This window comes from Thunnus maccoyii, chromosome 6 (assembly GCF_910596095.1).
Source record: "Thunnus maccoyii chromosome 6, fThuMac1.1, whole genome shotgun sequence".
Taxonomy (NCBI): Eukaryota; Metazoa; Chordata; class Actinopteri; order Scombriformes; family Scombridae; genus Thunnus; species Thunnus maccoyii.
This window is the reverse complement of record NC_056538.1, coordinates 33,918,700-33,937,344: the sequence shown is the minus strand read 5'-3', so window position 1 is coordinate 33,937,344 and position 18,645 is coordinate 33,918,700. Positions and strand designations below refer to the sequence as shown.

The 18,645-nt window shown below is 38.9% G+C and overlaps 1 protein-coding gene across 1 annotated transcript; it reads left to right on the top strand.

The window, feature by feature from the left end:
* The first annotated feature begins 573 nt into the window (after positions 1-573).
* On the top strand, positions 574-18,307 carry LOC121898320 (collagen alpha-1(XII) chain-like). Its single transcript, XM_042413314.1, has 6 exons — positions 574-975; positions 8,190-8,222; positions 9,822-9,974; positions 13,844-13,954; positions 17,539-17,703; positions 18,024-18,307. The coding sequence occupies exons 1-6, from the start codon at positions 933-935 to the stop codon at positions 18,248-18,250; spliced, it is 732 nt and encodes a 243-aa protein (XP_042269248.1). The 5' UTR covers positions 574-932; the 3' UTR covers positions 18,251-18,307.
* Positions 18,308-18,645: the final 338 nt, after the last annotated feature.

Here is an 18,645-nt window from a genome sequence, read left to right as displayed (position 1 = left end):
GGGGATGTGATCTAAAAGGGTTAAAAAGGCAATTTTCATTTCATCTCTACTTTAAGTATATTTTTTAAAAAGGTCAGTTAAAGTCATCAGTGTGGTCTGCAGCAGTTTCACAGAAACTCTTATCTGACTTGAACATGTTTTTTAAGGAAATGTCATCATTTCATCTTCACTTAATCATATGTGGTGTTTACTTTCCGTCCTTTATCTCTTCATCAGCTTCATGTGTTTATGTCTAACGTCAGTCTCACCTCTCTGACAGGATGCTGCTAGCAGTAACCACTCTGACCTGCTTCATCATGTGACTGACAGATAAAGCAAACTGTCATCATGCAGATGGGTTTTTTTTGGACACAGTTACAGCAGTATTATGTGAATTAGACACTTTCTCATCATGAAACCTCCATTTCTCATTCTCTTAATTCTCCGAAGCTGTTCCTTACAATCAGAGTTAATATTTTTTAGGAGAAACACATCCTGCTGTGTATTTGTCTCTGTGGATTATAGGACTCATCCCCACCTGCTGTTAACATGTGATCTGTATGTGGATATATTATCTGTGACAGAAAACCCACGTTCATACAGATACAAATGCAACAGAGGCTGATCAGTTAGTTTGTTTGCTGGATGATGAGGAGATAAAAGATGAAACAACATTTTATTAGTTGACGAGTCCGTCAACTAATAAAATGTTGCACTGGTACTGCTGCCACTCTTGTTTTAAATTACATGATTTCAACTTTGAATAATAAGAAAAAACTGTGCAGCTATTTTTAGGACTTTCCCCTTTAGTCTGCAGGTTATTAGTAGCTTCAGTTCTGAGAAGAGGCTGAGTGTGTTTCCGTGTTGATGAGGAGATAAAAGATGAAGCAACATTTTATTAGCGGAAGAGAGCTGACGAGTCCGTCAGACAGAGACAGACGGTCTACCTGGTCATGGATCACCTGCTGATGGTGTTGGTGTTGCTGTGGAGTTCAGGTAGGACTCTGCTTTAATGATGAACATGTTAAAGGTTGAAAACTCCTTTGTAAAAATAATGATTTTAAATCAAAAACCTACAATCCAAACTTCACTGATGTAAAATTTATCAGTAAAAAGTAGTGAAGTATCAGTTCAGTCCTGATAGTTTCACATCGGTTCTTTTCACAGAGTTTAATGACTGATGTGTTTACATGTATGTTGTAATAAGTTGGATTTTGATGATTCTCCATGAGTTAAGATCATTTTTCATCACTTCAAACTCATAAAACCATTTTCTAAACCTTTTGTATGATGACAAAAATGCATCCAGTCATCCAGTTAAAACAAGTTTGTTTCACTGAGTTTCTGGAAAAATGTTTTGTCTGTAAAATCTACAAAGTAAGAAGTAACTGCAGCTGTCAGAAACTGTAAATGTAGTCGAGTTAACCTCAAGTAAAGTAGCAAAATATCTGAACTGTACTTGCAGCTGTGTTTCCATCACTTATGAGGACATTACATTAACTTACATTCATTTCATGTAGACTTAACCTAACATTAACTTAAACCAAACATTGGCATAACCTGAACCTAATGTCATCTTAACCGGACCCTAACCTAACCTTAACTTTAAACCAAGTCTTCACTTTAGGATTTAATGATCCACGGTTTGGGGACTTGAGTTTTTTACCCAAGTACTCACACATACACACACTTTTAATAATAAAGGCTATTAACATGCTTTAATGTGAGCCAAATGAAGTTGAGATGTTTTTTCTGTCACAGGAAAGTGTCTGAGGACAAACTAACTGATGAGTATCTGATGTGAGATTAGAGATTATACTTTTGTTACCATGGCAACAGCAGAGCATTGCTTCTCAAGTACAGGACTGATGGTTGCGAAACACTTTTTTGTCACCACACAGGATTTCTGGGTATTGAAGTCATTCAGAGCTGCTGTGTTGCATTAACTCTATCTGAACCGGTCTGTTGCACTAAAACATAATTCTGGCTTATTTTCATATATTTGTCCATCATTTCTATCAGTAATAACAAAATATTACTCAGCAAGTTAATATCTGAGATCTGTGAACACGGTGACATCACTAAAATGACATCTGATAGGTCAGAAACAAGAGCAGTCAGATGATCAGAGAGGAAACAACCGTAGTTTTCCTTTAACTGTGATGAAGCGTCTGTTGAGCTTGTGTTCATGAGTTCATCTCATCTGCTGCTCTTCAAAGAAGAAGCAGAAAGTAGAAGCAGTGAGATAGTGAAGGATTGTCATTTTAATAGTGGCTATTCTGCCCAAAATGGAGAGTGGTAGGTTCATCCAGCGGCGGAGGTCATCATCTGTTGTTTTGAGTAGTGGAGTGAAGTTGAGTCTGAACAGCTCTGACATCCTCGGGGAAACATTAATACCTAAATACATGATGTGACTCGTGCATAAAGGGATAGTTGGTGTATGGGCTGCTACATCCCAGCTGTTACTATGTAACGGAAGGATTGAAGATTTGTTCCAGTTAATGGAGTAGTCAGAGATATTGGAGTATGATTCAATGAGCTTAATTGTTTCCTGTAGTGATGAGTGAGGCTTTTGTAGGAACAGCAATATATCATCCACATATAAACTGATCTTATGATGTATTTTGGGTATTTGGATTCCTTTTATGTAGATGTTCTGATGAATGGCTGCTGCTAAAGGTTCAAAAATGGTGAATTGAGAGGGAGAGAGTTGGCATCCTTACTGAGCTATTGTTGATTGATATGTTTATGATGATAAAATGACCTTCAGGATCTGTGATGGTGGTATTATGGACAAATGGGACTTTCTTGTTTATTAAAATACATACACCTTTTTGTTTTGTGTTGTAATGAGCCAAACATAAGTGACCAAACTGTGATGATTTTAATTTGTTACAGTCTGATTCTGAGAGGTGTGTTTCTTGTAATAAGCATATATCTGCTTGTAGTTTGGTGAAGTGATTCAATACTTTTATTGTTTTTGCCTGAGTGATGACATGTTGAAGAGATTATTATGAGAAACTGGACATTAATGCTGATATAGAAGTGTGTGTGTGTGTGTGTGTGTATGTGTGTGTGTGTGTGCGTGTGTGTGTGTGTGCGTGTGTGTGTGTGTGGGTAATGGGGAGGGGGATTGTCTAGGAGAGCCAGGGGGTTGTGTCTTTATCTCGGTACGACTGTCCATCAATACATAATTTGTCCACTGAGATTATTGCTTTTTTCCTTCCTTCATCCTGTTTTCAGATTTGAAATAGTTGTTTGTGTCTCTGTGGGATTTCTCTTGGATACTGGTCATTGAGTCTATAGTCCGTTACTTTTAGCTGCCTGCCTTGTCGTTGCACTATGTGAGAGATGTTCAATTTATGGAAATGTTCAATTTATGAGCTATATCTTTTCAAAAGAACGTGCTAATCAAAGCCTTGACGTGATGATTTAATCTACAGGGCCTCACTCTGGCCTCCAAGGTCTCATACAAGAGATGTTTTATGTTCATGGCGCCAGGATGGGAGATAAGATGGTAACCTTGGATGGGCAACAACAGCTGCCTGCATTATTTTCTAATGAGAGTTCATTCTGACATCAAGTGTCCCTGTTTCTCCCCTCCATGGTAGCGTGACCTGAGCAACTCTATAAGAAGTGATTGTTTTCCTGTTTGTGCAGTTTTTGGTGCGACTGTATTCATGTATACACTGTGCCAATGGCTTCTCTGAGCTCAGATATCCATGCTTAATTAAACTTCATATATTCAAGTAAGATTCAACTGGAGCCTGTGGAGTTTCTTCAGCTTTATGTTTCATCAAAGTATTATTCAACAATTATTCAACAAGTATCAGATTTTCCGTATCACACTAGTTCTTTTTGTTATTGGTGTTCTTTGATCCCATACGCTGTACGCAGTGTAATGTGATGTTGTTGATGGTTTTTGCAGGTAGTTTAAAGACACTGTTTTCATTGTTTGTTTGATCTAACACACAAGTGCATTTCTGTAATGCAAGTTCAATGATAACGAAACTGGAGAAAACCCTGATCAAAATACTGTAAATACATCTATTTGTATGCAACGTTTCATATTACTAACGTTTGTTAAATGGGAAATTAAACATTAAATTCTGCTGCTGTGATCTTTAAAGCATCCTTAAAGCTACATCATTTATCTGTGACTTCTGTCATCCTCTATAGGAGACTGATTTTAATGTCTCTTTTCAAATCATATCATCTGATAAAGTCACATCTACGACCAAATAACACGGACCATTTAAAAGAAATGAAAGTACTCTTTCAGTACTTTAATGTAAGATGTTCAGAGCTGCAGGTTGTATCAACAAATTCCAAAAGGTTCCTCTCAGGTCATGTTGTTGATGGTTTCTGCAGGTAGTTTGAGCTGTTTGGTCATGAAATCTTTGACTGTTTTTTCAGGATCATCTGTGGGTTGTTCAGGAATGCAGGTGAAAACTAATTTGTCCTTCATGCTGCGCGCTTGTAAGTCAAGAATAGTTTCTTTCATGGTTTTGTTTTCAGCGATAACAGAAGTGAGCTGGGTGGTGATAATGTTGACAGAGTGTTGTAGTGATTTGTTTTCTTTAGTGAGTCTCTCTGTTTGTCTTTGTTCATGGTACAGCAGAGTCTGTTGAAACTCTCGTCTATGTGTTCTTCTAGATGGTCCAGGTCGCTTCATATTATCGTCCGGTTTTTAGGTGGAAAAAAGTAGAGAGTGAGAGTTACGTTCACAGCATCTTCAGCCTCCCGTTCCCGGTTGGATTCAGCTAATGCCTTATTAATGTGGAATAACAAACTTATTTCCAGATGTTGGTTCAAATTAATTTTCACAGCTCATGGGGAAAAAGTAACTACATTTAACTTTAGCTGATTAACTGATTCAGACCAGAGCAAACCAACTATAGGTTTGAAAACAGGATTACTTTAGATGTCCAGCTGACTGTCTCTGTGGTGTAGCCTGACCGGAGTGGCTGGTCACTTGGTAGGAGGCAGACACAGGAAACCTTATCCCGGTATCACAAGGTGGTTTATTTACAAAAAAAAGTGGCACCATGCTACACATGTAACAAAAACAACAAAAAAAGTTATGTACAAAACAAAAAAACAACTAAATAGTTAACTTGGCCTAACTGATCAAAACTCAACTCATATCAACTGAACTTATATTAACTTATCATCATGTGCACACAGCTACACACTGATGTACTAACCCCCCGACAGCCAAAAAGCAACTGCTTAAATAGACCCTTCCATCAGCAGTCCATCAGAGTCAATCTGGGCTGTACCATTGCTCCAGGTACATCCCATGTCTCTGCTAAAACAGGTCAGAAATAAAGTTATTCAATCTTACCAACCTCCATGGTGAAACACTTTACCATAGCTTACCATATAACACACTTGCAACCATACATAAACTGATCAAAGTCACAGTAAATAACTCACTTAACATAATTAACTACCACCCCCGCCACATTATCCAACCCAGTGACATCACCAATGATGTCACCCATAAATAAATAAATAGATAAATACAGGCCATTGTTGGGTGCCTCCTCCTTTTGTCTGTGGAGCACATGGTGGGTATGGTAATTAGTGCAGAAAGAATAGGATTGAATTATGAAATGCAGACTTAACCCAATAAACAATAACTAAACTTAACAATACTTGTTGGTCTTTTACTTTAACCAAAAATGTTGCTGGTATGTGAACTGTAACCAAACATAATGCAAACCACAAACAAACCCAGGATAGTATGTGTCTGCAAGTTACAGATTGATCATGAACATATGGCTAAACAAACAATTACCAAGCATGGTTAAATTTGTAAGCTATGTGGCATTGATGGTGAAAGTAGGGACAAATGGTGTATTCTCACCCACTTTGTCACAGTCTCTCTCTTCCAGAGTCTCCAGGTTTCCAAGCCAGAGAGCAAACACTTTAGTCTGACTTGGTTTTTAGCTCCGTTTTGTTGGACCTCAAACCATGAGGTCACACAGAGAGGGCCTACATGTAACCTGTGAGGCCTGACCATGAGGTGCTTTATTCCTTTGTTTTCCCCGAGACAAAGGAATAGCGCCAAAAATGCTTCTTACAGACAATGGGAGTCCATTGCAAACTCCATTTCCAAGGATGCTTTGCGATTTTCACACCTCAGCAGGGAGCAGTCAACATACAATCTCATTGGCAGAGACGCTCCTGCACAGCGGAGCGTCCTGATGACGCAGCCGTGACATCACCGCCCCTTTAAAAGCTGAACGTGCCCTGAAGCACACGCCTTTCCCATGTCACTGAGCTAGGGGTAACTTCTGTTCCCCTGTGAGTCAGCTGACTAAAGGGGGTACCCCACGCACATGTTTTCCCCTCATCAAAGACTCCCCTCGCCGGACGAGACAAGACTTCGCCCGTGTTAACCCGAACACATTCCCGGATCCGTGAGAGACCGCTGCTGCAACCGGCGCCCTCAAATTCCCTCGAGACAGAAGAAACGCTTCTTCACCGAGTCGACTCTGCTGTTCTCTCCGCCACGCAGCTGAGAGCCAGCTGCCGTGTTTTTTGCCGACCGTGCGAGAACGGCCACCATCTGCATCCGAGCCCAGGACAAAGCCGGACATAACGTCGGACTACACACAAACCCTGCTCGCTTTCTGAAGCGACCAAGTAAGAGGCATAAGGCTGGGCAGAGGCAGTGTTAATTGTGTGTTCTTATCAGCATCAGTTGCTGTTGTATAGCATTTAGCTTTTAGCTTTATTGCTATTGTTTGTTGTGTTGTTGACGGGCCACCGAGTCCATTTTTCCTGCTTTACTCTGAGGAGTATTTTAAGTTTGCTGCCTGTTTAGTTGTGTTCACCACGCTAAACTGTTTTGTGTTTGTCCCACTCGGGACTACCGCTGTGTTTGTGCCATCGTGAGTCAGGAAGTAAGTTGCTTTGTCGGTCAGAAACCAGACAACGTGCGTTACAGACTGCCGTCCATACTCGCACTGTCTGTGGACAAAGGAACAGCTTCTCTTCCTCTCATGATCGCTTTCTCTCCTTCTTCCTTCTCTCTTCTGACTAACACACACACGCGCGCACACACACACATACACGCACCGACATCTTTTGCACATCTGATGGTCAGATAACGTCGGACAAAGCTTCGCTTTGTCTTTCCTTATCCGCCATCAGACATGTGTGTTTTTCACAGAAGTGGGTGAGTGCGAGACGCCGTCCACCAGGCGGCGCCGCCTTGCTTCTGTCTAACCAAGACACCGCCACATTTCTGCCATCTGGTTCTCCGCGTCGCAGACCGACGACGTCATCACGTCAGGCCTCGTTGCCATCTTGTCTTACACGCACACACACACACACACACGCACATACACATGCACACACACACACACATGCATTCCCCTGCATGTGTCCAACCCTGTACATAGCTGTTGTGTTTTTGGTAGGATTAGATTTTAGAATAGCTGTTTATTGAATGAAGCATTTGTTAACTTTGTTAATTTTGCTAAGTTTAATAAACACTGTTATATCTTTAAAGAGAAGTTCTTCTGTCATTATTGTGTGTAATATTGTGAAAAGTGGCTGATTGAAGGAGTCAGAGCTCGAATTCACCCTTCTTTGTTCACCCTTGAATGTTGATATCTCTCAGATATTAACATCCTAGGTGAACTCCCATTTATGAGACTACCTTGTTTGGTTATTGGTCCTGGTTTCCGGGTGGTGCCCCGTATTCGTTAATTCATATTGATAATTCTATTAATTGTCATAATTAGTTAATTATCCTTAATAATTATTGCAAACAATCAACTGTGCTCCTCACAGATCCAACTGTTGGTGCCCGAATTATTGAGTAAGGTTAACAATATCTTATTTTCATAATTCATAATTATGATAATTATGAATTATTGCTAATAACCAAACGCACTACTGCCCGTCCCAACAGTTTTCTAGTTGCTGAAGATTTAACCTGTTATTTCCACTCACAAATTATACTTGTCTGGAGCATATTTGGTAAAACAAATGTAAAAGTCAGATTCTGGTCCACATATGTTGTTTGTGGCTTTGCAGGTTAGTGGTAAACTGGTCACATGATTCCTGAGTGAGTTCAATAATCTGTGTGTTTTCACTGAGATGAGCTCTGAGCTGCTGGAAATCCTCACAGTGTTTGTTCAGTTCACAGCTCTGCACCAATATAAATACTGACTTTCTGATTTTCTCTGCAGGACTCCAGGCTGAAGATAAACACCAACCAACAGGTAAAAAGAGAGAATATATCTCATCTGGTCTGGGAACGCCTCTGATCCCCCAGGAGGAGCTGGAGGACGTTACCCGCACCTCCATCAGGACAATGAATCCACTTTGGTTTATGACCAAATACCCTCAAAGCTAATAACTAATAAAATATGCCAATGTTAGCATTGAAAAGTGAAAATCCAGATTTTGGAAACTCACAAATCACAATTTTATGTCATCACTGTCCGCTGTAGAGTTGCACATCACTAGTTTTTGTCTATAATATCTATAAAATGCAACGCATAGCATTGTGGGATTGTTTGCAGAAAGTAGTGCCTTCATGCCATGAACACCACTTTTTTGTTCCATTGTGGAACATCTGAGGGCTCTACATGTTGGATAAATTTACACTCAAATAAAATGGAGGGTAAATTTTGTGCACTTTGTAGTAAAAAGGGAGTCATTTCAGATACACGGTGCTTTTCATTTGGCTAACGTGTCTCCTCTTGTCTCCTCGTGTCTCCTCGTGTCTCTTCGTGTCTCAGCTCCTCACAGTGAGGATGTGACAGATGTGAAGAAGAGACACGAGGACGGAGAAATTTAATTCATCAAAGGAGACATCCTCGCTCACTGCAGCGTCACTCTGAGGAGACGACGACTACTCATGAAACACATCAATCAACTGATCAATATGTAGAAGTCAGAGATCAATATGTAGAAATGATTATTTAACAGTTTAAACTCTAAAGTTTAAAGTTAAAATTCATGTAGAAATGAATTAACACTTTAAACTGTTACTTAATCATTTCTACATATTTATAGCTGGAAGGAAAATACCTGATAACTGCTCCAATATGTTTTATTTGATTATAGATGTCCAGCAGCGTCTGTCTGTCACAGAATAAAACACAAATAGACAATTTAAATCTGTTAATTACTGAAAGAACAGAATTGATGTAAAGGAGCAATAAAAACAGCTGCAGCCTGCAGAATATTTAATGTTTAAATAAAATATTGCTTATTTAGTTTGTGACAGTCTGACGTTGTTTTCAGGCTCAGGATGATTTTATAGGAGACGCAGCTGTGTGATGTCATATTTTCCTGAGAGAGCTGAGACGAAGAAGAAAGGAGAAGCCTTTTGGCTCTTGAAGAAAAAAAAATAAAGTTACAAGAGTGTTTTTATGATGGATTCATGATTCAGTAAATCTTATTTTATGAATAAATATGATCAGCTGCTGCTGGTGGCGTCATTCCTGCTCCACAGGTCGTTTTCATGATCTGCTGTATTACAACAACAGCCCGACTGTTTACTGTCCCGTCAGATCAGCTGATTGATCAATAACCAATCATTAAACACATTGATCAAAGGAGTGTTTCCATCCACTGGAAAACTTCCACAGAGGATACACCTGTGGTTCCTCGCTCTAAGCTCCTCCAGGAGCCTCCTTGCTCCTCGTCTCCTCTGAGGAGCATTTAAGGGTTTCAGGTCACAGCTGGAGGAAGGATGAGCGAGGACGCGAGAAAGCATAACTTAGCCAAATGAAAAGCACCCACAGCTTCAGTCTTGCTTCTATATTTGGTCTCTTGTGTATTGTATTCCACAATCCTCTGTTTTCCTCCAGGTTCTCAGTGTGAAAGCACAGCCAAGGCTGACATCATGCTGGCGTTGGTCTACAGATACGAGAACATCAGCCTTGAAGACTACAGATACATGAAGTCCTTTCTAACTAAGATAGTCAGCTACTTCGACATCGGCCCTGACAAAGTCCAGATCGGTAATATTTTCACTACTTCTACTATTCACACTACTGCTCCTGGTACTATTACTACTACTGTGTGTAAAAAGTACTCAAAATACTAAAATCTTTACATCAAAATGTAAAAAAGCAGCAAAATAGGACATGATAACAAGAGTAGTCAGGGGTATGTCTGATGTGAGGATGAAAGGAGCAGACCAGTGGTTTTACATGTTTAAGTAAAATAACTGTTATCTGCATACAGCCTTCGTTACTGCCAGTTATTTCCCAAAACATGCAGACATATTTTAGCTTTGTAATAACTTACAGAAATGAAATGTTCAGGTGATACACCTACCTTCAAATTCAGTGCTTCACCCACCCAAACACGCATTTATAACTCATGGTAATTACGATTCAGCTTATAAAACAATCTTTTATCTGGACACTGTTTTCCATGGTGGAGATATACTGTACATTCCTTCTGTGTAGGTCTGTGTTGGATCAGTTAGCAGGACAGATGTTCTGACAACTTTGTCTCTCTACTAATACTCTGCTTTTATATGTTTCCAGATTAGCTGCCAGTGATAAAACTGGAAGCATTACAACGTTAAACTGTATTAAAAACTCACTTGAGTTCTGTGTGACAACATTTAGTTCACTGTAAGCAGTGCAGGTGGTGCCTGACTGACATGTTTTTATTGTAGGCAGGGGCGTCGCAGCCGTGGGTGTTACGGGTGTTGTGACACCCGCACTTTCACAGAAACATAATTCCATCCCTCCCACTTTTTCCTGAGGTAGTCATTGATGAAACGAAACTGAGGTTCCCGTACATGAAAAACCTATTGGTCTAGTTAGATTAATTGAAGAGCCATCCAGCCAATCACAGCCGTTTGACCAACCCACCAGGTCAGGGAAGAGTAAACAGTTGAAGTCCAGTAAAGTTACGTTTGTGCATTCAGCAACGGTGCTTCTGTTACTCCCTGCTGGCTGTGATAACAGATCAGAGAATAAGAGATCAGAGGTATGAAACAGATATTTAACTAGTTAGTAATGTAGAATTTTCTTTTGTAACTTTGTCTTGTTATGTGATGTGTCAGCTCAGCTAACATCATTGAACATAAATGAAATAGGCTAACTTATCCTAAATGTAAACCAGGTGGCAAATTTGGTTTTTAGTCACTTCTATTGTCGTTTTTAAATAGTCATAGACAAAGGTGAGCATTCATATTTAAGATGTGTAACATCTGTCTGTCTTATGGCAATGTGTTGCCTGCCTGAACTGACGCCTGCTGATACAAAACCTCCTGGACAACTTTTGGTATTTAATTTCCCAATTAAAGACAATTAAAGGTCCCCTTTGGATTCCTACTAAAAGAGACACTTTTTAAAACAATTGAAGAAAGTTTAGGTTGTACTCGTCCATGGACTCAGAAATGACTCTTTACTGATACTGATTTGTTACTAGGGTTCAATTTGTTATGCATCTATAACCATATCCATTTCATTTTAATGGAAGTGTAAGTTTCCTTTAATTTCATGTCTATAAGGTATGTAAGGAAGTAGGATAAAGATGCTCTGTGATTATCTTAAGTATAATAAGGATAACTATGCTCCAGTACAGCAATTCATACAAATAACTGGATGTAAGTAGTAAACTGCTATGAGACCCTAAATGAATTCTGCTGAGTTGTTACACTCATATGGTCTCAGTAATTATTTGATGGTAAGCTGAAGCAGTGGTTACAACTACAGTAGTAGAAGTTGTTTAAATGTGTGGCGGCGAGTCGCCGTGCTCATGTCCCACCTCTAGAATCCCCACACTTTCAAAATCGCTGCTCCAACCCTGATTGTAGGTGTCTGTGCTCGCTGCTGACCGTTCAGTAGCATCAACCTGCATACTAGACTCAACTCAACCCGACTGCTGACTACAAACTAAACTTTCTGCACTAAAATAACTACAAATAACTTTGTTGGCCAGATGAAACTACTCAAAGTTACAAAAACAAAAGAACGTTAAAACTGAAGTTGGCTTCTCATTAAAGTTAAACTCTTCTGCACAAACTGGACAAAAAGAAATAAAACGTTTATTTAAAAGTTGAAGTTTATACTAAGAGATGTGCACCGGCTTAAAAAGGTCCGACGAGGAACAACAAGGAGACGCTGCAGACGTCTTTCTGAGGACAACAGAAAGATAGAAAAAGCTTTAAAAAGAGCCAAACGGTGTCATCTGGTTGTGTCTGTTTGGGGAAGTTTTGGGATGAAGAATCGATTTTCACGCTGAAACTGAAGATCTGAAGACCTAAGATTGATTCAAACCCACTTTGAGGATTAATTTAAAGTTGAATTAATCACAAACTTCATTATTACTCAAAGACCTGAATGAATTGATAACACATATCACACATTCAACACATTACTCCAACATTCAGAGACAACACATGTGCAATATAAATCAATCATTTCAATTCCTGGAATAAAGTTATAATATGTTACCTATTAACATAATACTCACTACTTTTAACTATCAAAATTAATTCTTCATACAAAAGGTTAAACATCCATTAGTTCAGCTTCAATAAAACACACATTTATTTAAACAAACCTACTTTTTAATGTTAAAAAAACTCTATTTTATGACCACTGAATATTAATTCCTCACTTATCAAAAATATAAATGTCTAATACTTAGTAAATATGAGGTTAGAACAGCACAATAAAATAACAGCAGATACATAAACATACATACTGTTTGTTGTTCAAAAATTCTACCTCTACTGACCACTGGAGGGTCGTATGATCACACTGTAATTTACAACATTTAACCTATAAATGAATAACTAAGTCAATTTATATCACACAGACTTCAGGGTTAGACTATAATATTGTGAAGCATCTCCAGATCAACAGTTTCCTGCTTACAAAATGATCATATCTTTACTTCACAGTTATTACAAACTTTGGCTTAAACACACTGGATATAATGAACTCAAATTGAGGAATGCAGCATAATTGATGGTTTTGTTCTGGCAAGTGTCCTTATCTTGAGATAGCAGCAGGTTGAGAAGGACAGACAGACGCTTCTTCATCAACTGTGTGTAATGTCTTTACTTAAAGTCCTTTTCAAGGAAGATTCCTCTTGATGTTTCCTTGAATTTGGGTGAATCCATGAAGAAATGAACATTCCAAAGAGTGTTGTTAAATCCGGATCTCAAGAGTTCAGAGAGAGACCCAGTTTGAGTCTGCAGGGTGTCAGTTAATACAAAAAACAACAAAACAAACAAACAAAAACTTGCTTCTATGCACTCTATGCATTGCCTTGGTGCACTGCCTGTTGGCATCTATGTCCTATAGGACTCAAACTTAAGCTTTATGGCACAGATCCTTGCTTGTGTTGTATCAGTCTCAGATGTACATCGCTTTGGATAAAAGCGTCTGCTAAATGAAAAATGTAATGTAATGTAGTTGCACATCTTTACCTGGGAGGTGTAAAAGTCAGTTTATCTTGAGGGAAGTTCAAAAACAAAGTTGTCCATTTCCTGACACTCCTTATTTAAGAGGTTAGAAGTCAGTTTACCTTGAAAGGTTCCTGCCAGTAACACAAAGTCTTCTACATTCCTGAGGAGATAGCAAAGAGGACCATCTTGGACCCCTACGAGTCCTTTGGTCCCTCTATATGCAGATTAGTACAGGCATGAGTGTGTGTGAGACATGCGACGTGTGTAGATGAGTGTTGGGGTGATGATGACAACAAGATAATAACCACAATAATAGTAATAAACCAATGCATCTGTTCAAGAACACTCAGTGCAACTATTACTCTCATTCTCATTATTATCATTGTTATTTTCATTATTATTTAAAAACAAAGGCTGAGTCAGTTTTACACATTTCTGTGTTTCCTGCAGGTCTGGTTCAGGGCAGTGGATACCCAGAGATTGAATGGAAGCTGAACACCCACCAGACCAAACAATCCCTGCTGGAGGCCATAACCCACCTGCAACAGAGAAGAGACTCAGGTGATTTAACAGCAGGCTGTCTGATCCACACCAGCTTTACACTGTGAGGGACTGAGGCAGAGACTCTGATTAGATCCAAATATATTTACTTTCTGTATTTAGGTCTGTCAGCGGTGGAAAGAGAAGCTGTTAGTGATCCATATTTTATATCTTAAAGTATTTATAGTAGAATTTATTGTATATATTGAATATATATTTGTGAATGAAATTCACTCCCCTGACAGATCAAGAAAACTGTGTATCTGCTAACAAATAACATCTTCAGAACAGACTTCAGATAAAGTTACTAAACAGCATATTCATTCATACTGATTCCAGAAATAGTAGGTTTACAATAAAAATGAGATGAATGATGATGGTAATTTGTATTATTGTTGCTGTCATAATATTAAAGGAAAATTACAGTTGATTTGAACCTGATGTATTTCCTATAAATGTGGCCGTTGTGTCTCTATGTGTCAGGTTAACTTTGTTCTCTCAGCTGTTATAGAGATTCTGGTGATTCACAAACAGATGTTTATCACACACACAAAGATTTTTACATGAATCATTTCAAAAGTTTGTTTGTGAGTCTGAATGAAAGTAAACACAGAAACTAGCCGCCTGCAGCAACATTATGGCTAACTGCATAGAGATCTATATCCAGGCAGCTTGCCCATGTATACCTGGCTGCTGCCTGCAGAGCGGGGCGGGGTTAATGTTTATTATACAACACGTAGTTCTGACCAAGCAATCTGATTGGTCAACTAGACATTTAAAATGTGCTCAAATCAGTATGACAGCACACCTAGCCGTGCTCAAATGAAAAAAGCCTCATCACTATTCATTACGCCGGGGACACACTGGATGCGTGAACCTCAGCAGTGCGTGTGCGTCGCTAAACTGCTGCGTCTCGCACGCTTGCAGCGTCCACACAGGAAGGAGATTCGAGGTCTCGCCTATTTTCTCCGCGTGACGCGCGCGGTTCTCAGCAGAAATAGACAGGGAACACAATAGAAAGATAGGGCTGCCAGTGGCAGAAGCGCCGCAGCAGACACGCTTCCTGTGTGAACGCTGCAAGCGTGCGAGACACAGCAGTTCAGCGACGCACACGCGCTGCTCACGCCAGCGCCTCGTTCCTGACCGCATCACTGTCGCGCCAACAATGACAGTAAAGCATCCTCGAGTGTAATATTGTTTAAATCCGAGCCCACTGTGATTTGATTGGTTTGAGTGTGGAATGTGGGCGGGGTTAAAGAACACAGTCAATTCATAAATGAAAAGGACCTACCGGTATACGTTACTCAGGCTAATGTCATGAGGGGAACTGCTCCTCTGTAAACTCTCTGTTTCATATTTGAAACATAATGATCACTTTGAAGCATGAGTTGACCAGTTAAACATCCATAATATTCACCTCATAAAATGAGAAAGTGTTGCTGCTCGTCTTCATGTGGTTCCAGTGATTTTTATCGCTTTGTGGCCGCAACGTAGGCTCATTGTTACAAGACTATCAACAGTGGTGGAATATAACTAAAGTACATTTACTCAAGTACTGTACTCAAGTACATACTTTACTGGAGTATTTCTATTTTATACAACTTTATACTTCTTCTCCACTACAAGACAGCTATAGTTACTTCTTAGTTATAAATTACTTCTCAGATCACAATTTTTCAAACTCTTCCTGTCCAGTGAAAAATTCTGTGATTCTTAATGTTTGTGATAAACTGAAGGATTAAGTGATCCTTTATGAGTTGAGAAAATTCTGATTCTACTTCTTAAGCTAAATAAAATATTATTTCATAGTGGTAGTTTATTAAATAGTTTATTGTACTCTTGGATTAGCTGGAAAATGCATTGTCACAAAGCAGAAAACAGGCTGTTTTTCTGAGCTCATGAAAAGTTGACTTTTTAGAGATACGTGGTTCTCACGGGACAGAGACGCTACAAACATATGATGATCTTATAGAATATGATGCATCGCTGTAGATGAAACTACCCAACACTATATAAAGTAAATAAAATGATCACCTTAAACATCTACAACAGTAAAATGCAACACACACATGAATGCAGCAGTAATATTAAAAACATCATATATAGTAAAACACTGACAGGGACAATTGTTCTGCAGAATGAATACTTTTATTGTTCATACTTAAAGTAAATTTAGCTGATACCATTTACATACTTTTACTAAAGTAAGGTTTTATTTATTTTATGATGGGGTTGGGTAGTAGTCCTGGGTAAAGAAAGGTTTCTGGTCTTGACTTGAAGAGATGGGAGGATACGTATGTCAGTGATCAGTGAAGTGAGTTCCACAGTTCGGTGGCATAGAAGAGGGGGGCAGTTATGGAGGACATGAGTTATGATCATCAGATCTGTGCAGGCAGCAAGTAGAGGTGTGAACCTGTTGTAGATGTTTGTCTGGTGAGGGTGTTGCACAGGTGGAAGAAAGATCTTGACCGTCTTGTTGACTCAGAGGTTGCAGGATAGTGATGAAGGAGAGACAGCGGTGTTATCGACAGTCAGAGATGGTACCATGTTTCTATAGGTTTGTAAAAGGAACTATTTACATTTACAAGTGTATAAATCTATGGAGAGGTGCGCTGTACCCCTGCGGCCCTGCTGGGCTCACAGGGAAGCAGGTGGCTGTGGTCCTTCCATGGAGGGACGCTGTCCATCAACATGTTTAAGTAGCTGTAACTGGTTCACAACACTGACTTCACAGTAGCAGCAGTGAAAATGTGCCGTTGTGCGACATGACTGCACACACTTCACAATGATGAAATGTGAAAGTGAACAGAAGTGTCAACTTTTCTAAATAACTTCATTTGAACAATATCAAACCAGTTAACAGGAAAACCAGTTGATTTGTAACACTGGATACAGATCTCTATGCAGTTCACCATAATGCTGCTACAGACGGACAGTTTCTGTGTTTACTATCGTTCAGACTCACTTCATGTGAGAATCCTGTTTATTTGGGAAGCTGTAGGAGTCTCAGCAGCTCACCCTGATCATCATTGATTTGTGTGATAAACGTCTGTTTGTGAATCACCAGAATCTCTAGAACAGCTGAGAGAACAGAGTTAACCTGACACATAGAGACACAATGCTCACATTTATAGCAAATACATCAGCTTCAAATAAACCAGAATTTTACTTTATAATAATGTTATTGTAAAAATCTTATGATCATTAATATTGTGATATAATATTATTGGTATAATGTTACATATCAAAGACTGCTGATGCTGTTATAGTCATTATAATAATTATAATAATACAATAACAGCATTAAAAATCATAATGATGTGAGCATCTCACAATAGAGTTTGAAGCTCTGTGATTGGATGTTTCTGACTGAAATGCATCTTGGGAGTCGTAGTTAACTTCTCTCTTTCAGTTTTTATGTCTACAGGCTTCTAGCTTTGACTTTTTATCGAAGACCCAGATATTTTATTACACAGTTGTTGAAGTGAGGAACTGTCAGTCACCTCACAGTCTATGAGCAAAGTAATGGGACTTTATATCTGGAACAAGGGACACATGAAAGAAAGTCTCTGTACCTTTTAAAACCTCTTTATTCTGTCATACAGGAATATTTCTGGGCAGCAGCCTAGATAGGCTCTTTAAACCCACAGCAGGAATGCGTGCAGACTCCCAAAGAATTGCTGTCCTGATTATTGATGGAAAGTTCAACTCCGACTTATACGAAGCCTCGCAGCTCCTGAGACACATCGGCATTGAGATCTACGCTATTGGTGATTGATTTTCTCTGCAACTCTGAAACTACATTATTTTATAATGAAAGAATAACATGACATTAACATGAATTAAACATGATATTTTATCACAATGAAAATGTTAGCTAGCAAGACTCTTAAGATGTCTGTATGACTACATTTATATTTTATATTAGTTAATGTCTGACATTATTAAATCAAGTTTTTTAATCGTGGGCTGAAATGAATTAAACCACTTTGCTGCTCAACTCCTCAGGAGGAAAGTCAAACTAAAAATGTGGTATGCTTTAGCAGTGAAATAAAGTTCATATGATTTTAACACTACATTTTTCTCTCAGGTGTAAAGGATGTAAACGAGGGTCGGCTGAGGGACATCGCCTCAGATCCTGCTGAATCTCACATGTTCAGAGTCAGCGACTCCTCGTTCCTCCTGGACATCGTTGACCACGTCACCATCAACCTCTGTAACAGTGCCAACAGTTTAGGCAGGCAAAGAGTCTGTTATCATCAAACAGCAATACATGTTAACACCACACTGATCCACTGCTGTCAGAATCAATCTTAAGATATCAGGTTTTAAAAGCTGTTAAACATCACTTAAATGTTGGATTCTACAGTTAGATATAAAGTTATTCTATTGCTTTTAATCTCTTTTAATCTATTGTGTAAGAAAATCTGAATATTATCAGACTCAGGTATGATCACAGAGAAAACATCAGAAAATTCATCTATAAAACCAACAATGGACTTTGGTGTCCTATATATTTAATATGAAGCTTTATTTATTCGGAAGTCTTTGACATTATAGGGGTGAAATCCAGTGTTTTTACATTCTCTTTAGAAAGCCAACCAGGAACAACGTTTTGATGTGTATTTGTGTAGTTGTTAATAATCCATAAACTCCACAGAAGGGCAGAGATCCAATCATCTTTTGACAGTTTATTAACATCCATTACACAG

Excerpts from the sequence above, each read along its gene's own strand:
- LOC121898320 (XM_042413314.1), top strand. The coding sequence starts at position 933 with ATGGATCACCTGCTGATGGTGTTGGTGTTGCTGTGGAGTTCAG. Across the intron at positions 8,223-9,821 it reads AGATAAACACCAACCAACAG|GTTCTCAGTGTGAAAGCACA; the intron begins GTAAAAAGAGAG and ends GTTTTCCTCCAG. Across the intron at positions 13,955-17,538 it reads GCAACAGAGAAGAGACTCAG|GAATATTTCTGGGCAGCAGC; the intron begins GTGATTTAACAG and ends TCTGTCATACAG.